The sequence below is a fragment of the Polypterus senegalus genome, chromosome 4 (genome assembly GCF_016835505.1).
Source record: "Polypterus senegalus isolate Bchr_013 chromosome 4, ASM1683550v1, whole genome shotgun sequence".
NCBI classification, from domain to species: domain Eukaryota; kingdom Metazoa; phylum Chordata; class Cladistia; order Polypteriformes; family Polypteridae; genus Polypterus; species Polypterus senegalus.
The window spans coordinates 33,422,649-33,434,721 of record NC_053157.1 but is presented as its reverse complement, the minus strand read 5'-3'; the positions used below and the strand labels follow the sequence as shown (position 1 = coordinate 33,434,721).

Here is a 12,073-nt window from a genome sequence, read left to right as displayed (position 1 = left end):
GTTGCAAGATGCCAGAAGCACTTACAAAGCAGTAACCCTCTCTGAATGGGACACCAGATGAACACACACTCAATTTAGAGTTGCGAGTTTTACTCTGAATTATCTAGAGTCACGTCTACATCTTTGAAATGCAGAAGGAAAGTGGAGTGCTTGAGGAAAAGCAGTGCAGACACCAATAGAACATGCGCCTTCCATACACACATGAGCAGGAATCTGAATTTAATGCAGGGCCCTGGAGTAATGCGGCACTGTGTTTCAAATTGGGAAAGCCAATATTCTAACCTCACAGTTTTTTTAATACACAGTGCCTTCTGTTAGCATCAGGCAGAAGGGAGGACCATCCCATGATAACCTTGGACTCACAGGCACATTCACTCAGATGGCAGTAACACATCTTTGAGATATGGGGAGAAACAAGAATAAGGAACTGCAAGCAGACATAGTGAGAAAGTGTAACCTCTGAACAGACAGCAGGCAGACTGGGAATTGAACTCCAGTCACAGGAGCGGCTGGGCAACCACTGAACTTGATGGAAGAAACAGCACATACCATTAAATTTAAACCGAGTTTTCTTTTAAACATTACACTCAAATTAACAAAGGCTGTTGCATTCTTTGATCAGTTGAATTAACTGCAATTATTTTTAAAAAAAGGTTCATTTTCAGAACTGGCTTAAGTCAGTTAAGGGCTTCACTGTGCCACACTTTGTCTCTGAAGTAAAGGCGGTGTATCCAGCAAGGGGCGCTAGCTCCCTTGTTGGAAGAAGTTCTTTTTTAATTGTGGCGTGTTACATAACCCAAAACTTTTTAGATATAATATTAAAAAGTGATACCCCTCCCTTAGTGATACGGTGGTAAGAAATCACATAGGAGAAATAACTTAGCTTTCTTTAATGACGGTTTACGCGACATAACAGATAAAGGAAGCCATGACAAGACCTTCGGGAGTGAGGGCCCGAAGTATAAAGTCTGCCATTTTCGTCGTGGAGTTGGAGGGATTTTCAGGATCGGATGACGTTATCTCCCATCCGTCCGTCGGCTTCAAAGGTGTGCCGGGCAATGTTGCAAGGCTTTATACTCTTTCTTCACGTGCAGGCCCCGACTTAGGTGAATCATGCCATTCCAAACAAGGAAAAAAAGAGAGGCCACAACTTCATGCTGAGTTTGACACACAAAAATAGTATACAATGCCCATTTCACAGTTGTCCCGGTCTTGTCTCCTAATGCTTGCCTAGCAGTTCTAAATGATGAGCCCTTGTGCTAAATCTGTGTCCATTGTGCATGCAAATAGAAAAAAAAAAGTAGATTTATAAAATATTTTTGTACAGAGGACAGTGACATACTGTATTAAACTTGTGTTACAGGCGGCCAGGCAGGAACCAGTCCTACATTAGATAGGAACACATTCAATGACTTCCACACAAAGAGTCACCAACTGACCTGACAGGATACCTTTGAACTATGGAAACAAGCTGGAGTTCTCAAAGTAAACCTGTGTGGACATGTGAGGAATGTACAAGCTTTACAAAGAAGCCACACCATCCAGGAAATCCAAAAACAGTGATTAGTCACCACTACCCTGTACCACACCTCCTGCTGATCTTAATGATAACCATTTACATTTCACAGAAATGTGCCACATGGCACAAAGTGAGCAGAAATATCACACAAACGAAGTACAGCTTTGAGTACAATGGCTACATCTGACGATTGGGCAAATGCTTAATGAGTGTGCTGGCCGCAGTTTGGTTCCACATTACAAATCCGTGACCACAGTAGTCTTCTCAGATTTAAATATCTTCCGAGGTCTTTCAAGTCAGCACACCCTTCTCTATCAGGCCAATCCCTTGCTTTCAATTTAGTAAAACTGACTCACAAACTTGACAGCTAAACTGAATAGTAAAAACGATCTTGACAGTATTTTCATTTTATACAATTTGGCTTTACGAGAATCAGTTTAGAAGGTTTTTAAAATCAGGCAGGAATTCATTAATGTAATCATAATGTAAAGTACACCAGCTTAAATCATTTCACTTTACTTAATATTTTATTCTACAGAATCACTTTAGATTGGGCCCTCTAGTTTTGCTAAAGTATATCTAAAACATATTACTGTACTACAGTTTTGCTTGGATTGTGCTTTTGTCAATATGCTTTATTCTTTAAAATAAATTAAATAAATAAAACTGTGTGTATACCACCATTAACTGTATTACCAGCTTTACTATGGAAACTGATAAAAAAAATTCAAGTATCTTACTATTAAATAAAGTTGTATGAAGTATGACAAGGAATACAGTTATTAGGCATATCAAAATTCAAAAAAGGAGTCAAAATTTGACATGTACTGCAAACTGAATTACAATACTTAACTTAAAAATGTCCAGTATAAGGTGTAAAACTTAAATTAACTCCAGATGTATCACCAAAGTAAAATTACTAACACAAAAGACTTATTAGAAAAGCTGGACTCTCCCAGTGTAGTGCCTTGTGTTGGTTGCTAAAGTGCCCTGCTTTGTGGAATTTATGATTTGTTTTCTTTCACTACCATGTTTGACTTTCACTGTTTAAGGTGACTATAAAATCATTACATCACAGGGCCACAGTCATATCATATCATATGATGAACATGGCACACAATCCAATGTGAGACATCTTGACAGCCTACTTTAACCCTCCTTTACGACAGACATGGGACACCTGCATCATCATCATCCGTTCTTCAGGTATTATTTGACCTTTAATTGCTTGACGTTTGATGCAATAGTAGTGGTAGCGCTGCTGCCTTGCAGTAAGGAGACCTGGGTTTGCTTCCCGGGTCCTCCCTGAGTGGAGTTTGCATGTTCTCCCCGTGTCTGCGTGGGTTTCCTCCGGGTGCTCCGGTTTCCTCCCATAGTCCGAACACCTGTAGGTTAGGTGCATTGGTAATCCTAAATTGTCCCTAGTGTGTGCTTGGTGTGTGTGCGTGTGTGTGTGCGCGCCCTGCGGTGGGCTGGCGCCCTGCCGAGGGTTTGTTCCTGCCTTGCGCCCAGTGTTGGCTGGGATTGGCTCCAGCAGACCCCCCATGACCCTGTGTTAGGATATAGCAGGTTGGGCAATGACTGACTGACTATCTGTGCCTGTTTGTTATTATTACATACTTTTATGCACCGGTTTGTTTTTTGTTAACGCTTTGAATTTTGAATAAATCTGAACACTGGTCTGGTTTGTAGAAGCATTTCACCCTTTTTGCCTAGTTTGCATAGTAATTTCACAAAATGCATTAGCAGCCCCTTTTGTAGAGATAGCAACAGGACCCACTCAGTATTGATTTTTCAGTTTTATAAATACCTATCATATGATGTTATTTTTTTATTAGCACAATGTTTAACTAATTGATTGTGAGTTTACAGATTTTCTTAATTGTATAAGTCGTCATTAGACTGTGTGTGTACACCCCTTCTAGGGCAGGATGGTCTAAACAACTTGTATTGCCTATGCGAGAGATGTTCTGCTTCTGAAATAATCTGCTCCCTCTATACCATTGTCGGGCAAAATTTTCTAGGGGTGCCACGAAAACTTTTGTAAAATATTTAAAATTGCTAGTGTTTTTGAACTTTTGGTTGATTAAAAAGATAATATTTAAAAAAATATATTTTATGTTGGAAAAACAGATAACGGAACACTTACGGAAATTAAGTCTAAGAAACGCGAGAGACTTCAAATGATCGACAAGGAAATGCGTGTCCGTCTTTCGAAAATTGATCCTCGCATCAATCTCATATGTGCTGAAAAACAATCTCAACGTTCACATTAATTAAATTTAAGATTTATCCTTTGATTCCTTTATTAATAAGTCTTTCAAACTTGTAAAATTAACTGTTTTTGTTATTGTCCATAGATTGTGTCGTCACAACTTTATTTATGGGCAGTCCCTCAGGTGCGCAGCGAAAGAAAATTTTTGGACTTGGTGCACCGCAACTCAAAAAAGGTTGCCTTTCACTGCTCTATACATTATCTACTACAACTGCCACAACACACCCTAGCAATATCAGGGCATTCACTAACACCCTTAAAAATAATTAGTTGCAACTAACTTTTGAGTCTTAACAAAGACATGCAAGTTAACAATTTGTGGTGATCCTTAGCTATTACACCTGTCACTAGGATCTCTGACAAAACACTATGACAGAAAAAAGCAGCAGCATCTCTGCAAATGAAGAAATTGTCGCTGTAATTGTTGAAAGTGATAAGGTATTATTAGGTGTTGTGTTGGCAAGATCAGATTCAAATCAGTACACCTTTATACATTACTAGCTGTCCCTTGTGGCTCCACCCGTATAGTAGTAAAACAGGACAAACTATAAAAATCAAAATATAAAAAATGTAATAATTTGTATCTCTCTCTCAAAACGTCAAATGTTACCCCTTAATCTATAGATGATAACGCCTGCTAAACAAACAGGTATTGCTAGCTAAGCGGAGGCAAGATACGCTCCAACACGTGGTGAGAGGTAGAGAGACTCAAATGGAGGCTGGTGAATGAGTGAGGATGACCGCACCCGGCTCCCTACTCCTGAGGTCCCGCCTCCCTGTCCCCTCGACCCACTGCCTATCTCTTGGATTCACGTGAATAAATCAGTGCCACAACTGAACTATGATACCAAGCACAAATTTTGAAAAAATCTCGATCTAAATCCATTTAGTTCTCGTGTGAAAAGCGGACAGACACTCAGGCAGACAGACGTTTGAGAATATATATATTTATATATATATATATATATATATATATATATATATATATATACATATATATATATATATACAGGTAAAATTCCATTACAATGAACTCCCAGGGACCTAAAAAATATTTCGTTGTAATGAGATTCTGTATTTGTTACTATAGTGCTTTCTTTAACTTGTGCCCAGGCATTTGCAATCATTTCAATAGCTTCTTTAGCGTTAATTTTAATCTCCTCCTGCCTACAAGTTATGCTGACGAGAATTTTTCTCAGCATCTCCTTGCGATAATATACTTTCAGGGTGTGAATGATGCCCACATCCAATGGCTGAAGCACTGCTGTGCAATTGGGTGGGAGGAATTCAATGCAAGCATTATCTAAATGCGGAAGCATGTTGTGGGCAGCAAAGTTATCAATCAAGAGCCAAATCATCCTTTTCTTCTTCATATTGTGAGGTTTCTGAACTTTTTTGAGAAAAAACTCCCCACCTAACAGGAACAACACACTGAAAGTGTGACCCGAAGCACGACTGCAGCAGCTGTGGAAGATTGTTTGTCTGTTGCCAGGGCAGGGCAAAAACAGGCGCATAGCACTGCAGTGAAGGGACACAGAAGCAAATCATAAAAGATCGGGGTAGCACTATAAGTCCCTGTCTTGCACCCCAAAACTCGAGGCTGAGTTTCAGTACTTTAGCAAAACCAGCTTTTTTTCAGGTTGAAACAGGAACGGCACACTTAATTATAGCGTGATCTGCCACTGGCAGGGTCGTGGCCAGATCAGTGATCAAGTAATCCTGTTACCTGCATTTAACAATGTACCTTGCACCACCCATCGAGATCTTTTCTGTTTGCTTTGCTGGAGAGACACAGCAGAGCTGTGAGCATGCTGTTGCCCCGGCAACAGATAAACAGTCTTCCATAGACGCGGAGATCAGACTTCGGGACGCTCTTCGGTGTGCTGGCTAGTTGGGGGAGGTCCCACGAGAGTTTACAAACCTCACATTTTCTTGAATGGGTGCCGCATTAATAGGAATGTTTCTCGAGCGAGCATCATCACTGAACCACACAAAAACTGCTTTTTTGGCGTCTTCAAATGCAGCAGTTTGCATACATTTGCAACCCGAGATTATTCTTATTTTTTGCTCGGTCTTTCAAGAAAGTTGACAGTGTCGATGGTGAAATTCTGAATTCACTGCGAGGTCTTTTTCCTTTTTGCCGCAATCGAGAGCTACAAAAAGTAAGTTTTTTTTTTCCTAATATTAACTGTTATTTTTTTCATATCTATTGTTTCTATAGGAGGGTGACAATGAGTTAAATTCCAATGGAGGTTTTTCAAATGTTGACGAGAAATAAGCAAAAAGTATCACTGAAAACCACAGGAAACAAAAAGGGCAAAAAAAACAAAACAATACGTGGAAAGTTCGAAGAAAGAAAAAAAAAATTACAATGTTTCTGTTTGGGGATCATTGTGCACAACTGAGCTGCGGCCACAGAACTAACTACTCTGTGGATGATTCATTCAGGCATTTCAAGGTCTTTTGGGCACCTTGTTGTAAAGAAAGTATCTGCTGAATGTAGTTCGTAGTAACGAGATTTCTATAGACTCACGACATATGGGGAAACTGCCGGGACCATAAAAATACTTCGTTGTAATGAAAATTTCATTGTAAAGATATAATGCAGGTAAAATTCCGTTACAATGAATATTATACTAGCCGAAGCCCGCCATAGCATACGGTGTAAGAATAGGAACGGTAGATGGTGAGAAAGGAATTCAGTATAATAAAGGCTTAGGAAACCATCGTTGCAGTATAAAGAAAATAGCAAGGAGTGAAACCAATGCCAATGGTCGAGAGAGTACCTTCCTGTAGCAGGCTACGGAAAACATAGACATATATAGATAGATGCCGCATTCACTGTGTTGCCCAGTCGACACGATAAGTCAACACGTCCGCCCTATTGCGAGTGGTAAAAGTGCCATTTAAACTAATACAGGTAGACGTGGAAACCGAGTTTTCTGATGAAAAAACAATAACATTTTAAACAGTATCATTTACATACAACAGATTTTGGAGAATCGTTTACATGCAATTATTTATATCCATTTATACATTAATAATGGCAATTATTAAATAATAATATTATTATTATTAAATAATTCCTTCCGTATAAGTAACATTTCTCGGACTGCTTTCTTCCATCTCCGAAACATTTCTGGACTTCGTCCTGTTCTTAGGCAACACAGTACTAAAGTATTGGTTAATTCTATCTGTCATCCCACAAAAACGTATCCATCGCTTACAATTACAATTTATTCAAAATTCTGCTGCCAGGATAATAACCTGCTGTTCTAAATCCACTGAACATACTACACCTATTCTCTCTCAACTTCACTGGCTCCCTGTTAACTACAGAATACAATACTAAATACCGCTCTTGACATTTAAAGCTCTCCACAACCTCACTGATCTCCTACACTGACACTCGTCTCGCTCACTCCGATTCTCATCTGCAGCTGTACTTTCTGTACCACACATCAAACTCTGTTCAATGGGAGCTCGAGCGTCTCTTATAGTGCTCCTCAACTCGGGAATTCTCTTCTCTCTCATATACATCAGCTTGATTCAATAACACATTTTAAAACTGCCCTCAAAACTTAACTTTTCAAACTGGCATACCAATTGTGAATTTTGCACTGTTACTGCCAGTTATCTTTGTTTGTTTGCTAATTATTCCTGTATGATCGAGAGCGACAGTGGACGCAGAAGAAGGATTAGAGATGGCGGGCAGGGCTCTGTCGTGTGTATCCCATGGTCTTAGAGTTGGCAGGTGGGGCTCTCTGTCTTGCGTGCCCTTAGTGAATTATTTATATTTATATATATATATATATATATATATATATATATTTATTATGTACACACACACACAGATTACACTAAAATCTTAAGTTATCCCCCTTTAATAGGAGCTTTAATTATTAATTAACCCTTTTATATTGGTTTGAAGTGGCTTCCTACATAAAATACAAATCACCATTAATTCGCTGATGGTTTAGTGGCACAGCCCACACAACATATTACACAGTTTATTTCCACCATTCAGTAGTCCTCTCCATCATCAACACAATTGCTCACCTGTCTGAAATTATAGCCTGAAGGTTCAATTAAACAATTCTACAAATTCCCAAAAGAACATCCCTAAATGCTCCGGTCACCAGGTACACAGACAACAAAAAAGCATTCAAGATCATTGACATTTTTTCGTATTGTGATAAAGTAAGTTTGCAAAAACGGCTGAAGCTGATAAAAGGCAGCAACAGAGGAAAAAAAAAACAATAAGGCAAGGAAATGGAGTGAAAAAAGAAAGCTTGCTTGTTGCCAAAACTCAAAAATTCAAAATGCCAGATAGCATTACGTAACCCAAAATCTTAGTCAATAAGCCCAGGCAAAAAAAGGTCATAAATATTTAAAAAGAATACTATCTAGCACCACGCAAGATTTCTGACAATATCCAAGAATCTTGGATGCCCGGATATCATGCATCACGACTGCCGTTCATCTGAAGTTTGTTGCTAACAATAAACAGGCTCTTCTAGCACAAAATGGAGGAGCCTGTGAAACTCAAAATAGTGATGTGGAAAAGAATATTTAACTTTTTCAAAATGAAACATAATGGGCAAAACAAATAAAGAATCATGCACCAAAAAAAAAAAAAAAACTAAATCATGTACCACTGGTGGCTCAAATATTTTAATGGACTACTGGTTTACTTGGTGTATGCAACCAACATAAACTTGAACTACACTGCCTCTTCAGGGATGAGGGCGACTTCAGTAATGAAGCAGTCAGAATGAGGAGTTTCTTCATTTTTTGAGGATACCCTTCTCATATTGTCAAGCAAGGAGTAGACCTTGTAACATCCACTGTAAGAGGAACACCAGTAATGAACAATGCATCACACTGATCCACCCATTCCATCCCAACTTTCTCCTTCCCACAGGTCATCAAACACAATTTCCCAATTTTGTAGACTGATCGTGCCACAGAAGCCTTTTTTTTCCTAACCTTCCCTTGATCTCCACCCATGAACCACCTAACCTATGCAAACTTCTCATCTGTAGCTCATTTTAGAGAGTACGGCCACAGTCCTCCCCAGACACTTTGAGCTGTAACAGGAGCCACTGTGTCACTTGCAGATATGTCACCAACCATACCCTGGTATCTGGTCCCTCAATATTAAACAGCGGGCCTCTTGCCAGTCAAAAAATGCTACTTGCTGCACTCCTGGCTAGCAGGCTGTTTCAGGGAGCACATCCCAACTCTTAAAATCCCAGCCTACACTTCACATCCCTTGATCATAACCACACTACTGATCCCTCTGTTTGTGTCCATTTACCGGGCTCCAAAGACACTTTTCAAAGAAAAAAAAAATCAGAACAGGCCCATTCTCACCCTGGGATAACTTATTTCTCTAGGTTTTAATGACCGACTATGATCCCTCCACAACCCCCATCTTCTTTAAGGCAGCTTTTCCACACCTACTCTCACCATTTCTCCTTTCATCTGCCCTGGCATTGGTTCCTCCTACTGTATATACGTTATTTACTCTTTCCTCTTCAGTTGCACACCTGATGAAGGCAACACAGCCAATAAGTTGTATCTTTAACCTTTTTTTACTTTTCAGCATGGAAATAACCTTTAAGCTTTTCTTTCAATCAGCATTAATTTGCATAAAGCTAAATGAAAAAGCAACACAAAAAGTAGGCGCAGCTCAGGTGATACTCACCACTCGTTTTTCCCTGAAGTCAATTCCAACTGTGGTGATGAATTTGGGGTTAAATTTATTATCCGTGTATCTGTAGAGAAAAGTGGTCTTCCCAACTCCTGAATCCCCCAGAGCCAGGAGCTTGATAAGATAGTCGTAGTCCCCATCAGTCATAGTGCTGATTTCGCTGAACCTGTGTGAGCAATGACAAATAAGACATCCTCCGTAAGCTGTATTTAAGGATTGATCATTAATGTCCATTAGCATCCTCTCCCCTGTGAAATGTGGTGCAGCACTGAATTGGAGATGGTTGGGAAAATCATTGCCTGCTAAACTGTAAGCTTGGGCTTTAAAGACACTTACTGTAAATTGGACAGCATCTCTACATGTTGTGGTTCTAATGAAAAATGTGTCCACGGAAGACTCTAGGAAAAAGATTCACAGTCCACTAAAAGAAACAACCTTGTGCTTTACAGTACCCACCAACATCACGAAACGGTTTATAAAGGACAGCAATCTAGTATATCCATCTCTTCACTGAAATGGCTTATTAAAAATTGAGGGTTGCAGGAGGCTGAATTGGATTCAAGGTAAGATCATTTTCAACCCTTACATACTGTTCATATTTCATGCCTTCAAGGTATGGTCCGGGCCAAGAATTACCTCATAGGAAGTGTCAAGACTGAATTTTGGACTACAGAGAATATTAATAATAGTAATAATACATTTTATTTAATAGGTGCCTTTCTAAAACTCAAACTTACAATGAAATTAAACAACATTTATAAAATAAAAACCAAAAAGAGCGATAAATCAAAAAGCAATAAAAAGGTACAGAGGTAGTAGCATACATACAAAGAGAACAGGCAGTAACCGTATTAAATTCATAATTGGTATGCCAGTTTGAAAAGATAAGTTTTGAGGGCAGTTTTAGAATGTGTTATTGAATTGAGTTGATGAATATGAGAAGGAAGAGAATTCCAGAGTTGAGGAGCGCTATGAGAGACGTTTGATCTCCCATTGAACAGAGTTTGATGTGTGGAACAGAAAGTAGAGCTGCAGATGACGAGCGAGAAGGAGTGTAAGTCTGTAGGTAGGGAGGAGTGAGGTTGTGGAGAGCGTTAAAGGTTAACAGCAGTATTTTTTATTGTATTTGGTAGTAAGAAGGGAGCCTAAATGTAATGAATGACCTAAAATGTAGAAAAGGTAAGCAGTAAACAGGCCAGAGGTTTACATTAAAAGTTTAAGTTAGCAAAAACTGAAAAAGCAAATACCAGAATATTACAAATGGGCCTTCTTAAGGGAACAACTAATAGGTTACAAGCTACAGATGTTCTGCAGAAATTAGAGTAAATTTAGCCTTGCAAGTTGAAGCAAAACAATTTTCACAGGTGTCCCAACTTCTGTTGATTACTTAAAAATCCTCTGTTTGTCTTAAAGCAGAGTTGGAACAGACTGGGTTACTACACCCACTGATGTACTACTTGGACAGTATTACAGTAATAATGGCAAGATAATGGCAGTTAACAAATGAAATGAGACAGACAGTGTCAGTGAGTACAGTACTGGGTGGCTCACACAATCCAAAGTCAATTGGAAACCGGAAGAGGACTGGCAGGCCCAAAGTCACAACCCAATCAGATGACAAGTGTCTGGGGGCCTCACAGCACAACACGTGTGATCTAAAGCGGATCACTTATGCTGCTAGCGCTCCACTTTAGCAATGCACAGCCCTTTTCTAGTCTGACATACAGTGGTACCTTGGTATACGTCCACTTTGGAATAAGTCCAACTTGGTATACGTCCCGTTTGGACGTGAAAACTTTTGCTTGGTATACAACTTTTGTTTGGAATACGACTCGTGTGCTAGAACACTGTGTGCTACCCTTGTTTACCTCCCTTGAGACAAAGCCATGACTGCCCAGGAGTATCAATAAGCACTATAACTCTCTGTGAAATTTTACATGATTTTGTATTTTTTCACGTAAATTTGAATTGATTGTTGAAAAGTATGAAGGTGGCATGCGTATCCGGGACTTGGCTGCTGCATACCGTATGCCGAGAACGACGGTATCTACGATTGTGAAAAACAAAGACGTTATTAAAAAGTAAAGTGAAGTAAAATTTTCATTTATTTCATCTAATTGCTTTTATATTTATGTATTTTATTATTAAGCAGTGTTTAAATTATTTTATACAACCCCAACAATGTATAACATGCCAATAACAATAGGATTTTTTTTCATGGGAACGGATTAATCATTTTCCCTTTATTTCTTATGGGAAAAATTTGTTTAGTATACGTCCTATTTGGTATAAGTCAAAGAATCTGGAACAGATTAAGGACGTATGCTGAGGTGCCACTGTACATCCATTTATTTCTAAATCCACTTATTCTAAGGCTTTTCTTTACTGACTTCATCAGGTGCAAGACAATGCAACCTTTCAGGGGATGCCACTTCTAGCACCTAATTCAAATTTAAAATTTTACGTTTAATGGTATACCATTTTAAATTTTTGTGATCTGCAATAAAGTTATTCTGACCAAAAAATGATAATAGAAGAGAAAAAATGTCTACTGGTCACACAA

The 12,073-nt window shown here is 39.0% G+C and overlaps 1 protein-coding gene across 8 annotated transcripts in view; it reads right to left on the bottom strand.

The window, feature by feature from the left end:
- The window catches only part of rab27b (RAB27B, member RAS oncogene family), a 376,281-nt gene that overhangs the window by 74,544 nt on the left and 289,664 nt on the right, over positions 1 to 12,073 (bottom strand). For all 8 annotated transcript variants that reach the window (XM_039750425.1, XM_039750428.1, XM_039750424.1 and 5 more), the window contains one exon: positions 9,505 to 9,676. In XM_039750425.1, the coding sequence (XP_039606359.1) occupies positions 9,505 to 9,676 (172 nt within the window). The remainder of the gene's footprint in view (positions 1 to 9,504; positions 9,677 to 12,073) is intronic.